The 21347-nt window shown below is 35.4% G+C and overlaps 1 protein-coding gene across 2 annotated transcripts in view; it reads right to left on the bottom strand.

Moving 5' to 3' along the window:
- SASH1 (SAM and SH3 domain containing 1) overlaps positions 1 to 21347 on the bottom strand; it is a 590968-nt gene that overhangs the window by 207591 nt on the left and 362030 nt on the right. Inside the window, exon 1 of one of the 2 annotated variants that reach the window (XM_039346876.1) lies at positions 8352 to 8608. The exons of the other annotated variant lie outside the window; for it this stretch is intronic. Coding sequence (XP_039202810.1) covers positions 8352 to 8393 — 42 coding nt within the window. The 5' untranslated portion in view covers positions 8394 to 8608. Of the gene's footprint in view, positions 1 to 8351; positions 8609 to 21347 lie in introns of those variants that run through there. 2 annotated transcript variants of the gene reach the window in all.

Here is a 21347-nt window from a genome sequence, read left to right as displayed (position 1 = left end):
TGTTTCATGACATTGGAGAACACTAGTTGATGCAATCATGTTATGCACCAGTTGCACCTTTTTCTGGATTGGGAGACCCTGCGCTCAATCATTCATGCCCTAGTCATCTCTCGTTTGGATTATTGCAATGTCCTCTACATGGGGCTACCCTTGAAGACTATTCAGAAGCTATAACTGGTACAGAATGCAGCAGTATGGACGGTTCTGGAGGCTCCCCTAGGGTGGTGCATGTAACATGCTGTTACGAGAGATGCATTGGTTGCCAATTTAATTCTGGGTCCAATTCAAAGCATTGGTAATCACCTTTAATATCTTTTATGGTTTGACACCAGGTTATGGGAACAACTGTTTTGCTCCAGTGGGATTGGCCCACCCCGTTCACTCGAGCAGAGAGGCCTTCTGTGGTCGCCAGTGGCCAAATAATTTTGGCTAGGAGGTCTAGAAGAACTTTCTCTTCTGTAACCCCGTCCTCTGGAACATCTTGCTGCTGGAGGTGAGATCTGCCTCCACCCCTGTGGCCTTCCAGAAGGACCTTAAAACCTGGTTGGCCTGGGGACCTGATGAGATTGTGCTATGTTGGAGGTGGTTGGTTGAGCGAGAAACAAAAGCTCACCCCCACCCTTTTCATCTCCTTGTTATTTAAGGCTTTCTTTGTTGTTCATTTTAACATTTTTATATTTATGCTTTTATGGCACTGTAAACCACTCAGAGTCACTTTGGATAGTGAGATGGGCAGCATATAAAAATAAATACATAAATAAATGTATTTTTAACATTCCTAATTTTCAATCACTTTCTTTCCTGAAAGCAATTTATTACAAATTGATCAAAAAATTCAAAAACATTATAATCAAAAGCCAAGGTTTTTGTTTGCTTGCTTGATGTAAGAGCTGAGAAAATTTTAAGTCACATTTAAAATAGATTTTTGAATGAAAAGATATTTTACATATTTATAAATGCTGAGATCACAATATACTATCTAAATCGCTTATTTGAAAAGAGAAGGAGAGAAAGCAAGATCAGGGTATATTATTGTTTAGAGTCTAGTAGAAAGTTGAAATTTTAAGTTCAGCCGGATGTTTGCAAACATTGCAGTTTTGTTGTATTTCAACTGGATGTGTTGCTTTTCATTCCCACTAAAGAACTTATTACTTTCCCTTCACTTTTCCTAAAATTTAGTGATATGTGTAATAGACCTAGAAGTGTTTGTTGCCTTCTGGCTCTAGGACAGTAGTTCTCAACCTTTTTAATGCCGCGACCCCGAACCAGTCGTAAGTCAAGGACTACTCAACCGGTCGTAAGTCGAGGACTACTCAACTGGTGCAGCACTGTTTGCAGAATGGGACTTTTGGCGGGCTCAGCAGGGCAGAGACAGCCTGGACAATTCCTATTGGCTTTTGAAAGCCAATAGAATTAGACTCTATTCAAGAGAGTCTATTCTATTGGCTTTCAAAAGCCAATAGAATAAAAGGGAGTAGCACAGCTAAGGAAAAGGGGGAAAAAATGGCGGACTGCATTGTTTGGCGACCCCCGTGAAATGGTCGTTTGACCCCAAATGGGGTTCCGACCCACAGGTTGAGAACCACTGCTCTAGGAATAGTAGAGCCATCCTGTTTTGCTTAATAGGTTTTAAAATCAATCCTAAAAAGCCCTGTTAGAATTCGGCCAAATCCACTGTCCTCCCAGCAAGTGTGATCATTTAAGGGGAAATGATTTTCCTTCACAGCAACTTTTTGCCAAACTTAAAGGGACAGTTATGCTGGAGAGAAGGAAGAGGACCTAGCCTGCAAACTTGCACTTTAAAAAAAAAAATTCATCCAGGAATTATTGTGTACAACAATGCTGCCTTTCTTTGAATGCTTAATGAGATATAGTCTAATAAATTTAGTTTTTCAAAATATCTGATCCACTGAGAAAGTGCAAGCATCTGAATAGAAAATATTAGACACAGGAAAAATGCTACTATCAGAAAGATGTTTGTAGGCCCAGAATGCAAAAAAGTTCTTTAATACCTTGTTAAGTTATTAAATTTGTTTGTTACATTTATTTGCCACCCATTACGTTTTGAGTGACTCTGAGTGGCTTGCAGCATAAAAACATTGAAATCATTGAGTATAAATATTCACCCAATAAAATGACAATTAAAAAAAATGATTAACACAAGATGGAGAGGGAAGGAGTTGGATACATGGGGGGAAAGTGGGATTAGCTTTTTACTTAATCAACTAGCTCCAGTGTCAATCTCCTCCAGTGGGGCCTCAAGCCATCTGGCAGAACAAGGTCTTATGGAAATCTCACCACAGCAGGTAAGTTGTTCCAAAGGTCAGGAGCCATAGCAGAGAAGGATCTGAAGTTGAAATGTCTTGACTGACACGATCCACCGTATGCCCTCTCTTTTGATGCTCAAGATATCTTTGATAAACTACCCTATGTGATACCAGAATGCAAATATGTACATGATTTTACCTCAATTTTATAATCACAGTAACTCTTTGAAGGGAATTGTATGATGGGTCTAAAATCTCTTAATAAGCTTTGTAATTTCAGAAATATTACCCAAGTCTTATCTGACAGTCTTAACACTAACATCAATACAGTAATATTATTCTTAAAGCATAACTTTTGTTATGATGATAATTATTTTTTATGATATTCTTTCTCCTGCCTGCCTCATTGCTGCTGATGGTAGGTTAAAAAGCAGAACTTTGGCAGGCATTTTTTTTTTAATAGCTTGGTCCCAGATGATTTACACTGGAAGGCCTATTTTGTGGAGTTTCACTGGCAGCCAGGCAGCGCATTTGGTAAAGGTTACATGTGAGTTTCTAGCACTGGCTCCTACAGCATCTGGCCCACATTTGGCACCATCTTCAAAGGGAGTCTGATATAAAATACACTTTAGCACTGGTAATCCTTGACTTACAACATTTCATTTAGTGACTGTTCAAAGTTATAACGGCACTGAAAAAAGTGACATGACCATTTTTCACACTTATGACCGTTGATCCCACAATCACAGGATCAACATTCAGACAACTGGTTCATATTTAAGACGGTTGCGGTGCCCCGGGGTCACGTGATCCCCTTTTGCGACCTTCTGACGAGCAAAGTCAATGGGGAACCGAGATTCACTTAACAACCGGGTTACCGACTTAACAAACACAATGGTTTACAACTGTGGCAAGAAAAGTTGTAAAATGGGGCAAACAAATGTTTTGCTTAGTGACATAGATTTTGGTCTCAGTTGTGGTTGTAACTCGAGGACCATCTGAGGTCTAGTTTGGATACAAGTTGAACACGACCAAGCTAGATCCTGAAGGGGATCTGTATTATATGAAAGTCCAGAGAAAAAGAATAATTTCTAATATATCAATTTGCAAATCTTTAAGTTGCTTATTTTTTGGGGGGGGGACTTTTTTTCAATATTGTTCAAATTATTTATTCAAAATTATTAAATCATTGCTTTGTTTCTTACATAAATTCTCAGGATTTATTCCAACAGAGAAGAACCTAACATACAGATAAGCCCTGAAGAAGAGAATGAGGAACGAAGTGTCAACTGACAGTTATGCCATTTGGAATAAATCTAGAGACAACAACTCTGTCATTCACCATTTTACATATCTCCAATTTGAGAAAACTCATTTCACATAACTGCAGCAGCTGCCACAATTTGGATATGAGAATAATAATAAACCATATGGTATGGCAAGAAGCCCCTATGCAAATTCTCACATGGACAAATATTATTATTGCGGAGGATAAACAGATCGCTATACTGACTTTCCTCTGGGGAAAGTATGGAGTCTTTGACCTAATTTTTAAAATACTGTCTGCTTTCCAGTGAACCAATTGTCTGAAAGGGATACATTTAGATATCTAATCATATTAACTTTTCAAATTATAGGCCTGGGATTTTAGAGAGATACTTTAATATTCCAAACAGAGTTTAGCATCACTGGACTAAGAATTCATCATTAAGTAACAGCAGGAGACAGGGAAACTGGAAGCAGATTAAAAGATTATGCAAGAGATTCTAGGTACAAGATTATATTAAGGCAGGGGTGTTAAACTGTTGTCCCTCGAGCCGGATGCATCATGCCGAAACCACACCCACCCCATTGCCAGTAATATAAAAAAGTCACGCTACATTGCGACATGTCACGTGACAGTGTGAGTTTGACATCTCTGTATTAAGGGCAGAGGTTAAATATATTTATTTTACACAATGATTTATACCTTTCTCTTTTAGTGCCTAATGCTCCATTCAGGCTAGTTAACAATAATTAAAACCAACTATTAAATACATCAGCTGTTCATTAAGCTATGATAAAGAAGCATTACATAGAAGCTCCCTGTTATCTATTGAGTGAAATAATCTTGCCAAACCCAGAAAAGTTTATTTCTCACATCTGGTGAAACATAATAAAAGGAGGAGTTAATCAAGCCTCTTAGGGCAAAGAGTTCCTCAGAGTACAATCACAGAGAAGGGCCTTCTTGTGTCCTCATCAATCAAGATTTCACCACAGCAGCATGCATACATACAGAGGTTACCCTTAAGTTTTATGAAGTGTGGGAAGCTGAGCATGGTCACAATGACACAAGGAGGGATGAGTCAGTTGCCATGGGACTAACGTGCATGTAATTATGCTGAGTATTCACAGGCCAACTGGAAGTATGAATATTATTGCTGTAAATGTTTGCACTTTTCTTTAGACAAATACCACATAATCAGACTTCCGAAAAGGCACTCACCTCACAGGGTTTGATGTTGTTGGCAAAAGAGGAAGAAGGTGTATTGAATACGTTTGCCACCTTGAGTTATTTGTAAAAATAATAAAGGCAGGATACAAACAATCTAGACAGCAGCATTTTCAGGAAATTTTTTATGAAACCAGTTTGAACCAAGAACAGAATAGGCTTCCAAAATAGAACAGAACTGAAGCTACTTGAACAGCAAGACTGAATGAATCCCTCTTTTGATAGCAAAGGTAAGGAGTTAATAAAGATTTTCTCCAAGATCTTTCTTACAGAAAGCTCTGCACCTAACCTACTGCATCGTTTTGCAGATTAATTGCTGATTGCATAAAATATGATGCCAAATTAGTAGCCTAAGGTTGTGAAACTGTGCCCAGGAGTTTTATGAGGTCAGTCATATCATTAGTCAAGCATGGGACTGAACCAGGCTAGTCTGGCAGAAGGGAGGGTGGAGAAGTCTCAGGCTTTTTTTTTTTTTCAGTATTCTAGCCATATAGTCAGAGAGTACCACCTGCAACATCAGCATTAATAACCAATCTATCTTCAGGCATGAAGAGTGAAACAAACATGCAATTTTACAAGGAAGAATTTTTTTAAATGCAAGTTCTTGTTAAAACTATTTTAGCAAACCCCCCGAATATTCAAAAACTATTATATGGATATCAGATCTTCCTTTTAATTCCTAAGTGACACTTGTTGATTATCAGAGCAAAAATAAATATCTTTACTCTGGCTCCCCCCTCACCACACGTTTTATGGCACAACATTTATCGTATCTATCAGGAGTGAACAACAGAATAAATGTGGAAGAACACACCATTTCCACTTTTTCTCTTTCTTCGGTCATCTTTTTTTAAAAATGCCAAGAAATCTCTTGGTAGAAAATTAATTCTGTAATACATACTTAAGGGATGCATATGATATGCTTGCCTATAATTTATTATTGTTGTTAATTAAAGGGAAAGGGAAAGGAGGAGAACCCTTTGAACTACTGTTGGACTGGCCCTCGGCTAAATATTTACTAGAAACATGTAGTTTCACTAAACGTTTTCCTGAACCACAGAAATTGCTACTGTGAGGCAAGTATATAAAAATATGACTTTTCCTCCATTTGATCATACAAAGATCCTGCAAAATACACAGTTTAAAAAATTGTTTGAGACAACAGTTTTGTGAAGAATGTTGTATCCCAGCCCAAACTCATAATCTGCTCACAGAAGGCAGGCAGGCAATATAAAGCCTTCTGTCTTGAACTTGAACATGAACTTCAGAACTGGCCACTGAGTGGAACATTCATTTGGCTGCCTTTGAGGCCCAAACAAAAGAGAAATCTGTTTTTGAAGCAGAGATCCAAAAGACCACACAGAAAAAGAATCAAAAGAGTGGAAAAAAATGGGCAAGGCAAGGGGGAGAGCTATGCCATTTGCCATTACAACTATTATTGTAGAAGTAAGATGCAGATGACAAAAGCTTTGTGATCAGGGATGATGGGGTTAAGACAGGCTATGTCCACTGGAAAAGCAGCTTTTTTACATATAAGTAGCATAGACTTCACCTTGTAAATGGGAGAGGTAGGCCAAGGTTCTCTTACTTTTCTGACTAGTGCTTATTTTTTAGTTTCCAAACTCTTTATCTTTCTCATTTCAAGAGAATGCATACCAATATACTACAGTATAAAGAAGTGGGCTCTTTTATACATTTTAAAAGGACCAGCTTTAATCCCCTCCCCCCCCTTTTCCAACTATGATACATTCTTAAAGCTATGCACTATCCAAAGGAAATTGCATCAGAAAAATATATACTTATATCCAATGTTTTCTTTTTGTTGTAACAATACTTGATGTGGGACAGCGCTAACTGATACTTATATGACCACATGAGGAATCTTAGTAAAACATTAGTCATAAACTTGGAAATGGTATTTAAACAGACAGAAACCAAAGGGTCCCCAAACTAGTGATGTCTTTAAGTTATCTAGAATGTACAATTCCTCACTACAAAGAGTTGGCATTTGAGAAAAGAACCAACTGAATTTGAAATAAAAAAAACTGAAATTCACTAGAAAGACTGAAAAGCATTTCAGGTAGATAGATTATGGATCAGAGGCTTTCCCCCACATTATCATTTGAACTAGTCATTCACTGTAATAACATCTGTGATAGACCAAATAGCTGTTTTAAAATACAATTTTTCCACTCTTTTTCATTTTCCCAAACAACTGTGCAAACATACCTTTTTCTAAGGCAATCAAACCTGTGGGGTAATTTACTTGCCTTTAAAGAACAAATGACTTTTTCTCAGCAGAAGTCTAAGAAGAACAATTATTCAAATACAAGCTTTTTCAATATTCTAACTGCAAGTGTGTCTCACTCCCTGCAGCTTTCAAAACAATTCTATTTATCTCCACCGTTCACCCCCCTTTTTCCCTTCTCTCCACTCAATAATCACTTTGGTATAATAAAAGTTTACATCATCAATAAAATGGTTACTCTTTAAAATACTGGGATACTGCATTATTTGTTTCTGTAAACTGTGACTCTGTAGCTTCTCAGTAGAAATTAAATCAACATTAAAAAAATAAATTATGTTAAATTTTAAACACCTTTTAACCAAGATTAGACGACTTTAAACTGCATTGATTTCCCATGCTTCACTTTCTCCTAAAAAATTGTGGGTTGAAGTGCTCTATTGTAAGGCAAAGTCATGATTCCAAACAACCCAACTTGCTTTTATTAAAAGCCTATTCCCTATCACCTATCTTTTGTTAAAATGCAGACCTCTCTTGCAAATTGTTGTAGCTGGACAGCATTTATGTTAAATGAGAAATCCAATAAGATGCCTAGTCAATTTCAATAAGAAAGGATATTGCTCATCTTATAATCTCCCCTCTCTCCCATTACATTTTATGAACTGTTTCCTTCCTTCAGTTTTATAGTGAATAAACTCACAATATATATGACTAATATTGAAGCTTGCATCCTTCTTTGATCAGATATACTCTGATATTAATTTATGTAAAATATGTTAGATTTGTGAAAGTCTTTAGAAGATAAGCATTTGGATTTAACGTGTAGCACTAACAATAGGCATATTTCTTTCTTATGAAGCTTAAAACATTTAGAAATAGTGAATTGTATTTTCTGAGCACGAGACTAGCTTTTTAACAAACATTTAAAGTGAAGCAGATATATAGAAAAACAAATGCATTCCACAAAAACTAATTTCTGCAATGATTTCATTTCTCCATGTCATTCACTTTTCTTTAACTAAAGTACGGTAAATATCAGTTTACTATGAGGAGACACATTGAATTTCAGCACAAAAACCAATTTCTTGAACTATTGTAACCCTTTGTCAAAGTATCCATTCTCTCCAAAGAATTTCAAAATCAATGGAAACTTTGTTTTCAGTCTTGGTGAATTAAGCTATTAGGACTTATTTGTAACACAAATACATAAATACGTAGGAAGCTAGAAATATAGTTCATTAAAGAAAGATTTAAAATTTTAAAAATAGTTTCATTTGAAAAGTTTAAAAGCTTTACATATTTTAGATGAACAGGAAAACACTTTCAATTCAATATGCACTTTACTTACAGTTTCCTTCCCAAGCACTGGTTCCCCTGAACAATGATCCATAATGAAGACAGAATGCAATTTATCTTTTCCTTCTTAGAAAGGAAACATTTTATTGCTAGACAAAAATTACACGTATGGAACCTTCTAAGCACTTCCTGGCACAGAGAGCTCCGTGGCAAATGAGCTTAGAACGATCACGGTAATAGCCTTGTATTTTGTGATTCAGATGTTAACTATGTCTCATTTGATTGAATGGTTACAAAACACTAAGGGGAAAATGAAAATGATATGCATCCCCCTAGCATTATTCCTATTTGAAAACACTCAGTGCAAGTTATCTTGTGTCATTCTGCCCCTCCTTCTTTTTCTTGACTCTCTGCTTTGCCATATAAATATAAGTGCCAAGTCCAACCTCCCAGTGGGTGTCCTTGAAAAAGGAAACTGAGCCTCAGACTAAAAGTTTGCAATTATTTTTTTTTAACAAGATGTTCCACATGAACAACACTGCATAACATTTAAACTTTTAATACTATACACACGATCACACTTTTGCGTCTGGCATGCACCACCATTAAGAAACTTTTTCACTAGACATTAAAGTATTGGAATAGTTTATACTTCTTTATTTCCTGTAAATTCTCTAATGTAATATGCTCAATCCAATCTTACACCATGTCATGACTTGTTTAAAAACACATTTTTCTCCTTAATCATCACTTTATTTAGTTATACAGGATCAGAACCAAACTTGATTTTTGTTATATACTTTTCTCTTGCATTGATTTTTTTTCTTTTACAATTAGCTAGCAAGGGTAGAGAGACTGGATCACCATCCATCCATCCATTTTGTACACCATCATAATCATATACTTGGGTCCCATCTGTTAAAAAATTTACACATAACTTTGTTTTGTTTCCTGCTGAAGTCTCCACAGACTAGCTTCTACTTAGAACAAAATAAAAGTCTGGTTATATATAGTTTGGATCTCAGAGAGAGAAATTACTGGAAATCCATGTAACTGATAGCTATTCTCAGAGGACAAAAGTATATTTTGGGCTTAGTGCACTTTACAAATATAGTATTCTCTTTTAAAAAAAAAAGCTTGTGAGCAGCTAAGTCAAGAAAGCTCTCAATATGCATTTTAATTGTCCATCTAACAGTTCCCAGAGCCTGGAGGTATACTTCAGGAATATGACAACATCTGTGAATTCCAATTAAATCTTTGAAGAGAAAATACACAAGTAGACCTATTTCACAAAAGATAACTGTTACCTTTTGTCTACATTAATTGTAGGCTCTACACTACAAAGACAAAATATGTGGTCTACAGTGGAAAAAATTGTTATTAAGATCAGCATGACTGATTTGAGCATTGTTGTTTATCTTAAATAGAGAAATAGGCTGTTTCAGAATTAACAACATGCTCCAAATATTAAACAGAAAGGAATCATTTTCCTCTTGAACCATTTTTCCTCTCTACCGGAAAGTAAATATCATTATGGACAAGAAGACAAGGTGTAAAGTAAGGCCATTAGCAGCATCTTTTAAAGCCCTTAGTGCTAGCCAGATGCTATTTCAGTTAAGAAAAAAAAATGTAATTGCTACAGAACTTTAGTCCATTTCCTTGGAACAGGATTATATTAGAATTTACACTTGTCTTCATTTGTTTTGAAGCCCACTAACAGCAGGATTATTAGACTGTTAATTGCTTAACTATTCATTATGAACAGTCAGATGATTGTTAGTAAGAAGGGTTAGATTAATATCTGTGGCTTAATATTCATGTTCTTCATTTGCAAAAATGCCAAACTGCTGTCTATCAGGGAATGTATCTTTCTTACTTTTTCTTTCTTTCTGTGAACTCTACAGTCCAGCTACTGAATCTTTCTTATTTGGTTTTACATTTTGTAAAACATAGACAACATTGTCTATTTGCAAGGAATTGTGAACCCTCTGGCCTTGCCAAATGCAGTCAGGATGTCTCCAGTGCTTTATTTATTGTTCAGAACTGGATGAACATAGGCCAAAGAGTTTCAAATATTTCCCTTAATTCAATTATTTAGCAAAAAATCTCCAATAATTTGTATTGCCATATTCTCATATCAATGTGGCCATAGTTCTTATTTCGTACCTTGCCTTCTGTTTTATAAAAAGGTGTGTTGGCTTTTTGCATTCCATTAGTAATGCTGAGATAAACAAACCATTCAGATTAGTCAATTGAATAGGAACAATTTATTTATCAAAAGAAATAAAAGACTTTATTGTTTTGCTGTAAGTTAGCTGCAAAGGAAATGCTTACTTTCGTTAGCAGAAATAAAATAAAGTCATGTAAAGTTACAATCTTGAATGCGCTGAAAAAACTTTATGAGATGCTGACTACTACTGTGGCGGCTGATGCTATTCTTAATGCAAACAAAACACAACACTGTATCCTCACTTATACACTGAACACAATACACACTTCTGATGTAATATCCTCAATGTCCCTGATTTAAACCTTGGCTTCTCTTATGAGAAAAATGGACTATTTCTTCAAGATCACAATGACCACCCATCCAAAGTCTTTTTATGCATACTGAGAATGAAGTGAAGTAATTCAGTGAAAAATCTGAAGTTCAATTGCAGCCTTTGCAAAAAAAAAAAAAAAAGAGCAGAGGAATAAACCACATCTATACACCATTTCTGCAATAGTTTTTATTGATCTACTCACAAAAAGAGGCATGAACAGTTGGCATGCCAACTTGACACATATTTGATCTTATCCAATTGAGATTTTTTTTTATCTTTAGGATCTAGCAAATTATACAAATAACTCCCTGTACTGAAAAAGGGAAACATTCCTTCCATTGAAAGTTAAAAGTTAATTCACATAATTCTGGATTTTTATTTTTTTTAAAAAATCAAGAATGACCAATCATGATCTGTTTCAAGATATGTTTGGGGTGTGGGAAGATTGCACACATATTACATACATTACACATTAAGGGCAAATGCTGTAAATGGGGTCAATTCTGATAATGTAAGATAGTCAAACCTGAACCCTAGTAACATGTCCATGTAGTTAACTAAATGACAATAGAGAACTTGCAACTTCCTTCTTCCAGGATTTTTCTTTTAGAATTTCAGGCTATATCCTTGAAACTTCCTCATGCTCTTCTACTCAAATACTAATCAGGTTCAACTTGCTTTAGCTTCTTTTTTTTACATCAGCCAAATTCAATTGAATACTGTACTCAATTGAATTTGGCTGATGTAAAAAAAAGAAGCTAAAGCAAGTTGAACCTGATTAGTATTTGAGTAGAATACTAATATTGCTGCACAAATAATTATGAATATGGTTTTTCAATGAATATTGAATATTTTCTAACTTCTGATTGTATTTTCCAAAAGACCTGAGAGCCCTTATTCTACTGTTCTGAAAATAAAATAATCTTGTTTTGCATAGAAAGGAGTTACAAGAGCTCGCAATGGATTTCCAGCAGAAATCATGTTGGTCAAGAATTCCTATACTTAGAGTCTACGGTTATCTGGAAGGTTCTCAGATGTGGGAAGACTTCTATTTGCAAGCCTGCAAGCAGCTGTGAATTGACACTCTGATTTTTTTGATGGAATTTTCGGAATTTGTAGGCAATCTACTCTACTCAAATTCTCTACTCAATTGATCTGTGTGTCTGTCTGTCTGTCTGTCTGTCTGTCTATCTATCTATCTATCTATCTATCTATCTATCTATCTATCTATCTATCTATCTATCTATCATCTATCTACCAAATTTGGAAACTGCCCATCTCCCTCACAGTTTTATTGCTGCTTATTACAGTGTTATAACTGTGCTCAGAAATGCCCTGACTGATCCTAGAAGGGAAGGCAGTTTATAGTTGAGACAAGAGGTATAAATAGTTTAAATTTATATATGCAGATTAAAATATTGTGACATGAAAATCTTGATTTATGGAGGCTCTCCTTAACTTCAACAGTCTTCCATGTGTATGGATTTTAACCCCCAAAAGTTTTCAACCAGCGTGGCCATTACTAAGCATTCTAGGGATTTAAATCTACGTTATTTGCAAGACATCTGGGTCCTGAGAAGCTAACTGATAACTGTCAATTATCCAGGTCAAAGAATTTATGCTAGTAACATAAAATTTCTACCAAATTGTGCAGCAAGATTTCATTGTTGCTACCATCTTCCAATAATATTTTATTGAAGAATTTCTCAAGGATGCAACTGGAAAAAAAGGAGTACTTTATGTAAATAAGGGCATGTTTCCATTAAGCAGTAGCAAACATTCATATGTTAGGTATAACATTGCACATTGTATAACATAAAGGAGATATACCAGTGTTTGTGATACTGACAGATTCATTTTTGTTCATTCTAAAATGCAAATCGGGTGCAGATTGTAACAAACAAGAGGAAGTTAATTGCCATGTCATGATTAGAGATCACATATCTTTTGGTAAAACTGGAGGAAATATTTCATTCCATGGAACAGAAGTTTTTTTATTTAGGCACTGACTATAGAAAACTGACTATAGATTTTCCCATTATTGAATCTGAAATTTTTGCATTTTTGCATTAAAGTTAAATCTGGAAAAAAATGAATTATTCTATATTGCTCCAAAATGCAGTGTTAGTATAATGCTATATAAAAATATATCAGTTATACAGGAAGAAATATTGTTTGTGTGACATTGTCCAGTGGTAGATAGATAGACAGACAGACAGACATGGATATGAACAGATGAACAGATGAACAGACAGATCTGGGATTACAGCAATGTTAACAGTGGACTCAATACCAGCATTATAGCAAACAGAAATGCAAAGCAACAATTATTACTTTAAAAAAATGCATTTAAAGAATGTTTAATTCATTCCAATCAGATCTTTTAAGAGATAAAAGTCAAAATCAAGACTAATTAAGTTAAGCAGTAGGTATATGTGTTTTTAAAAGACATTATTGAAATACACTGGATTAATGAGGGTAAAAAATTGAGTATGATAGATTTTAATGGACAAGCAAAGCTATGTATAGAACTATTTCAGTACTCTGTCGTATAATCATCACATTATCCACATTATTTAGAACCACTGTAGGTCAACAAAACTAAGGCTTCAAATATTATGATTTTTCTGATAAGATTGAAATGCAGAAAATAGTTAGATTTGTCATTGCAATTTATAAAAATACTCGTATTTTTAGGGAGAGGATTCTTATTAAATTCAAGATCATTTTTCTTGTGGGGAAATATAAGTACCAATTGCCAGTTTGTCAAGAAAAACTAGTGGTTTATGAGATTTATCTACATTTTTATGATTTGACCACCACAGCCTTTAGTGGCTTTTCTCGAGAGATACAATCAACAGATGGGAAACTCCTGGTGTGAATCCTAGCTGATGGGTATGATGAGATTGAGATTACATGTAATTTGGAAGATGGCAGATTTTTATAAAACCAGGGCCTAAGCAACTGAGATCTCAAGGAACAAGACTGGGTTCAGAAACTTCCTCTTGGGAGTTAGGCATGACTTCAGAGAAATGAGATGCACATATGCAAACCTCATACTCATAATGTAATGTTTATATTTTTATTTATTTCACACACCTGATTCATTAGTCTGTGGCATTCAACACTAACTGCAACTATACCTTCTAAAAGAGAAGAGGAAAAATTCCATTTCTTTATCAATTTTACTAAAATCCATTCACATTCTAGAATAGTAAACACCCCATTAAAGCAACTTTATGGATGTGGAGTTGTCTCATCTTGCTAGAACATGGCCTCATCAAGGAACCTTTAAATAATTACAGAGAAAAGGACCAGAATACAAAACAGCTTGCCTTTCATTGGTAATGAGAATTTATCACATTCCACTAGATGGCAGTAAATCTTTATTAAGTTTTAATGATAATATAATGCTCATAAACAAAACAAAACAAAACAAAAGTACAAAATGGACCTTGTTTTTCACAATCTTTAAAGGTTGATGGATTATTAAATTACGTTTACATATTACGATACTGTGAAACCATAAATATTTCAGCTTCACTTTGGAAGACTTACAGTTAGATTATGTACATGACTGAATATTGTTTCACTATAAGCATTAGCTTCAAATGTTAAGAGTTGGATAAAAATAAAAGTGTCTATGGGCAAAATTGGCCTCTTCAAAGGGCCATCACATCTTCACCTGCACTCCTTTCATAATGAAACTCTGATACTAATATCAATTTTCACTTTTTTTCCTGGTTCTTTCTTTCCCAGTATTGTGCTCATTTCTCTTTTATTTCAGGATAAGAGGTGGGAGGATATATTATTGTGCTGTCAACAAAACTGCTACCTTATTTGAATTCTAAAGCCAAACAGTGTGTGGGAACATTCATCTGCTCTGCAATGAATGAAATTGGTGCTCCATCCTTGCACGAATTATCTACTCAAGTGGAAAAAACGGGTTATCCCATTCGCACAATTTAGTCACACTAGAACTAATTTTAAAAGTCTTTCAGGGTCTGTGGCTGCATCTCCATACACAGCTCAGATTGAGCTAGCCAATCTTCTCTGCAAAGATCCAGATGACCACTTGATGGCAGCAATGAGATGCAGACAACTCCATCCTGCCACCCAGCAGCCATCCTTGCTCTTTTTGATTGATTGATACTCTTAATGATAAGAGTATTGATTATCAACTTTATCACTTGTAAAGGTGCATTTAGCCCATTAACAAAATAGATTCTATGTGATGAATATAATTTTGCAAAATCTAGCAATTATATAATATAGTATTATTACTATTTTTTGATATACGTACACATCCCACAAAGAATTAACGGCTTTATTATGTACTAGATTTATATGCCAACTTTCGTAGTTTTCTCTAGAGGTCAAGATGCTTATGCTGAGATCTAGATTCATTTTATTCCAAAATTGGAAACCCTGTGGGAGACTTGAGACTAGTCTGAGAGGAAGATTATCTGTCCACAGTCAGCAGTGACCCTCCATGAATAAGGATAGATTTGAACAGGGATCTTCCTGGCCTTAGATCAACATTTTAAATAATACTCCACACTGACACTATTCAAGTGTCCTAGGTAAAGCCCTTCTGCATTATTCCCAAAACTGCACAGATATTACTTGAAGCCAACCTTGATTTGGAGAATTTAAATATTCCAACATAGTTCATGAATAAAATAAATATATGAGATTTACTCTTCAAAATATCTCAAGGAACTTTATTTCTAATAATGGCAATAGAATGAATCAATGCACAAATGTAAGCCAATAGAATAAATCAATACACAATACATAAAATATTCTGAATATTTTATTTTTATATATTTTTATTTTTCCTCTACTAACATCTGAATGAAAGGAATGTCAACTTGCAACTAAAGATGTATTTGATATGCTTGATGATTTTAAATTACGCTTATAGAAGTTGCTGAATAATACGTACATTGCTATTTGTATTAAATTGAATATATACAGTAATATAATAAATAATTTTAAAACATTAAAAAGAGCTATATTTATACACATAAACAGAGTGGTGGTCCTGCCTTCCTGGCTACTAGTTAGTATACATGATTAATATAACATACTGTAGAATTGTTCATAATTTAATTTCAATTAACACAACATTAACACCATAATTTTTGGTTGGATGAAATATCAGCACTATAAATCATCTGGATGTTAACAATTCCTCTAAATTTCCTGACTGACAAACCATCATCTGACCAGAAACTTTATTCAAAGCAATTTCAAAATCTACTTTCAGAAAGTTTTTATTCGATTAAGATTTGACTTTCAGTTGACTTGAAAAGAAGTGAGTGTAGCTGCAACTGTATAGAAGAGAACAGGAAGAATGGGTTGGGGAAAAAAGAGAAAGCATTAGCTCACAGACCCATGTTGGCAAGGGCTAAAGACACTGCTGCCATAACAGAGGAAGGTATGTTAAGACATGCATGTACTTACTGTATATATTACATTCATGTAAAAGGAAGCTGTATATGAATATTTTTGACATAAATGTCAATGTTGAGATCGCAATATTATGTCAGTACTTGAAAAAAAATGCAAAAACAATAAAGTTGAACAGAATGAACTAGGAAATTTGGGGGGGGGCTGTTTGCAAAACTGTATATTTTGTAAGGGTAAACCTTTCACAAAGATTTTTAATATTTTTATTGAAGAGATTTGTAAAGGCATCTCTCTCACTGTCAGTGACTCTGGTGGCATGTACTGTAACAATAGAAACAGGAAAACAAACAAACAAACAAATAAATAAAGCCAACCCCAAACCGGTATTGGCAGTCAAAAATAAATAAATAAAACATCTGAAGTTACAGTATGACAGCAAGGGGCCTTGTCATATGGTCAGTTCAGATTTGTCCTTAACAATATAATTAATGTAACTGAGGCTGGCATATTAATAATAACCTGCATTCTCTTCACAAAACTGGCTCATCTACCATGCCAGTCTAGTGCACAGGGAAAAGCCAATTCTTTATGGTTCTATCGAAGGCCAACACACTTTGGGGCATCCAATCCTCATGTGAGAGCCCATTCTAAAGGGCAGGAGCAACAACGAAGAAGGCCCCAATCGCTGATATCACTTTGAAGATGCTGATAAGAACATTTGCACATATGATATCAGGAGTCCATTAATGATAGAAAGATGTCAACCTAACTTGTAGGAATTATCTAGAGAGAACATCAAGGCTGCAAAGACTGTGAACATGAAAGTGCCTCTCATTGATGAGACAATAATAATAATAATAATGATGATAATGATGATGTTGGAAGGGACCTTGGAGGTCATCTAGTTCAACCCCCTGCTCAGGCAGGAAACCCTATAGCTAGTGACATATACTGGGCACTTTTCAGTACACAAGCTAATTTTAGGGATCCATTTATTAGACAATCAGTATTTGACTGGAGGCTAAAACATATAAGGAACGGTTGCGAGAATTGGGTATGTCTAGTTTAACGAAGAGAAGGACAAGGGGGGACATGATAGCAGTATTCCAATATCTCAGGGGCTGCCATAAAGAAGAGGGAATTAAGCTATTTTCCAAAGCACATGAAGGCAGGACAAGAAGCAACGGGTGGAAACTAATCAAGGAGAGAAGCAACCTAGAACTAAGGAGAAACTTCCTGACAGTGAGAACAATTAATCAGTGGAACAGCTTGCCTCCAGAAGCAGTAAATGCTCCAACACTGGAAGTTTTTAAGCAGAGACTGGACAGCCATTTGTCCGAAATGGTGTAGGGTTTCCTGCCCGAGCAGGGGGTTGGACTAGATGACCTCCAAGGTCCCTTCCAACTTTACTACTATTACTATTACTAATTTGATACTTGAATTCTTGGAGAACACTGCAGAGTGATTGATTCTGATTTGTCAATAGGCTGTTGCTGTTGCTCTCATTATCACTAGCATTTTAATATTATTTAAATGTCGTCATTTTCAGAGTGCACTCAAAGTCTATAATTTTTTTTTTGCAATTCGTCTTTATTTCAGTTCTTCAAAATTTCTCCCTACAACTATTCCCTGTGCTCTTTTTCCAGCAATTCATTCCATGTAGCTTCTTTGCCCTCTTTATTAATCCTGCAGATTTTAAAATATATTTCTTCATTTATGAAAAAAAACCCCTTTTTATTGGAGAGTTCTAATGATCTTCTGGCTTTCTACTACCTTTCCCAATAGGACAACGCATATCCTCAAGTCTGTAAAGAACCTTAAAGTACCTGGAAAATTAGATCCTTTTTTAGATTCATTTTCATTCCCTTCCCGTTTCCTTTCTTTTTATTCCTTCCCGTTCTTTTTATTCAAGATGACAGTCAAGTAATACTGCTGACTACTAAAGCATTAAGCAGGCTGAGGAATTGACTATATGACAGACTGCCATTCTTATTAGGAACAACCCGGTATAAGTAGTCTGTGATTCCAATCATTCATTTAGTGACCATTCAAAGTTACAATGGCACTTAAAAATGTGACTTATGACAGTTTTCCACGCTTATAACCGTTGCAGCATCCCCATGGTCACGTGATCAAAATTCAAATGCTTGGCAACTGGTTCACATTTATGATGGTTGTCCCTGGAATCATGTAGATCCCCTTTCGTGACCTTCTGACAAGCAGTTAATGGGCAGGTCAGATTCACTTAACAATTACATTTCTAATTTAACAATCACAGTGATTCGCTTAATAACTGTGACAAGAAAGGTCATAGAATGTGGCAAAACACAACAACTGTCTCGCTTAGCAACAGAAATTTTGAGTTCAATTGTGGTCATAAGTTGAGGATTGTGTGTATTCATTTTTAACATCCACAGGAAAGATTTTACTAAACAGGTCTTACTGATAGAGCATTTTCGGCATGCAGAAGATAATCTTCTCTTGCTGTATATCCAGGCTATGAAACTGTTGCATTTGGTTTCTTGTTCAAGTGTACAGGTAGTCCATGTTTAGTGACTGCCTCATTTAGTAACTGTTAATTGTTACTATGGTGATGAAAAAATAACTTTATCACTAATCCTTGCATTTATGACCTTCACAGGTCTGTAAAGCAAAGGAAAGCTGAAGTAAGCTTATAAGCAAAGCAACTCACGGTTTCACTTAGAGACCACTTCATCTAATGACCAACTTGTAGGTCCCAATTGTATTTGCTAAATGTGTACTATTTTAATTTCATTTCCACTCCATTTTCCCCTTATGGCTGATGTTGGGGAAATCCTTATACAGATCTTTATTTGAACTAACTTTGGTTTTATTATTTTAATAAACACGTTTCATCTGTAAACAAGATAACTTCACTGCTCAATTCCACTTGAAAACATTTACAGATACATAAAAAATAATGGCGCCAGTACATATTTCTGGGAGGCTGTTGGTCATATTCTTTATCCCATCAATGATCCATAATAAAACGTGCTCTATTATTTCATGTTTTTTTTAATAATAGTTCGTTTAAACAAGCGATGTTGTTTAAAAAGACAATGGGCGGATTCATATACATTAAGTCCAAATAACTCAAACTATGTTAAGGCTGTTCCCTCTTTGGGTGGGATGCAAATAATAAAAATAATCTAACATGTTTCTGAACTAGCCTTATTCACATGTTTACTGACACTCTTGAAGCCCTGAGCAGTAATTCTCAGTTTAATTGAGTGGAACTGAAAATCACACACCTGTCTGTCCACAGATTTACCTACTGTCTACCTGCTTATCCATCTACTCATCTTCCTACTTATCCACCCACTCATTCTCACCTTCAATCTTCTACTTTTCCATCTACTTACACTCCTACAGTATTTACTTGCTGCCCAGAATTGTCTCGAACCACAAGATGGGCTGCATATAAATTTAATAATAAACAAATAAAAATTCACTTACTTATCTTCCTACCTACATGTCTATTTTTGTGACAAAGGAACACTTGACTTGAAGGCTATCAGAATAACCAAAGATTTGCAGAGCTATAACACTGAGGTCCTTAATCATATCCTGTTTGCTTCCTCCTCCCCCAGTCTAGGCGTGGAAGCAGTTAGCAATTATTTAACAAAAAAAATCCTGGAAACAATTCTGAATTTGCACATTTCAATCTGTGTGTCTTATTTTTAAGCATTGTATGTGTAGAGGCAATGTCATTTGTTTTGTGTCTTCCTTTCCTTTTTCTGATGAAGTGTCTCTTCAAATAAGCAGCATCTCATTTGTTTATGAATGGCAGGGCAAGAGTGATTGCACGTCTTTCTCTCTGTTTTTCCTGTAGCATTTGTTTGCTCAGATAATCCAACCAACATAAGATGCAAATATGCCCTTTATGAAGGTGATGTTTTAAATAATTATGACTGTTTACTGATAGTCCCTATTCCCATAATTGAAATCATAATCTGTGCATGGACTATTAAATGCAGGCATAAAGAGGAAATTTATTTCAGAATGCTTATTAATTTAAAAACGAAGATGGTTATTAAGTTCAGATAGAATATCTCATACAAATTATTAGTTAATGAAATCAGTTCTAAAACTTAATTACATAAAAGTATTTTTAATGCAATACAACCTAATGTTGTGTTTTCTCTGAGGCATTTCCCTCAACAGTATATGGCTAAGCTAAACTACCTTTCGGCTAAGTTACACTGAAAATAGACGAATTATTAGTATGTCGAGTGAATCTAGCCTCTTGTTTATGAACTTGTGATCCTACTTGGAATGTGTAGATTAGGCCAAAAGGTGATTACTAAAAGAAAAAGGGAGAAAAACCTGAAGACTCCTGGGAGTCAAGCAATGTATAACTCTGTAGGTTAAAATCAGTATTTGAACTGTACCCAGACGCCTACTGTACCCAGAACCTGCAACACTGGTTTTACATGATTATAACAGATTTCATTGGCTAAAAGGCCAGTTGTTCTATTTCTACCAATTGCAGATTCTGGGTTTAAGGGCATTCTCATTTATAGTGTTGGAGAGCTGCATCTTCCTGGGAGCCCTGCAAAGTAGTCTGTCTGTCCACCCATGCTACTGATGTCAGGATGTCAACCTAGGATTTAACATACATATTGGCTTACAGCTTCTTGAAATCTCAAATCAACAAAAACTGACTGGGTATAACAATGCTTATTGGGATTAGGACTGAGAATGTATGCATTATCTCCAAATAAGGAATTTGCTTAGTATTGGCAAATTATATTTGCTGATTATTTTATTGATTGTTGGCTGGGATTTTTGTTGTCTATATGAATTCTAAGGTTAAAAACCAAATGGTATGAAGCCAACTAGAAGAACCGGGTTTTAAGGCCCTCAGGAATCTCCCCTCCACTACCAAGTCTTCCAGAGGACAGGGGCCATTATAGAAAAAACTCTTCTTGACTCTGCTAGCCAAAAGTCCTCGGCTTTTGGGATCCATAGAAGCCCTCTTCTGCCAAAGCGAGAGGAGCAGGCCAAATCCATCGGAATAAGACAATTCCTAAGATAACCTGTGACAGACTTTGCCGGCTATGCTAGCT

The sequence above is a fragment of the Crotalus tigris genome, unplaced genomic scaffold (assembly GCF_016545835.1).
Source record: "Crotalus tigris isolate CLP2741 ecotype Arizona unplaced genomic scaffold, ASM1654583v1 scf7180000018030.5226217, whole genome shotgun sequence".
Taxonomy (NCBI): domain Eukaryota; kingdom Metazoa; phylum Chordata; class Lepidosauria; order Squamata; family Viperidae; genus Crotalus; species Crotalus tigris.
The sequence above is the reverse complement of the archived record's forward strand: the minus strand, read 5'-3'. Positions and strand labels throughout refer to the sequence as shown.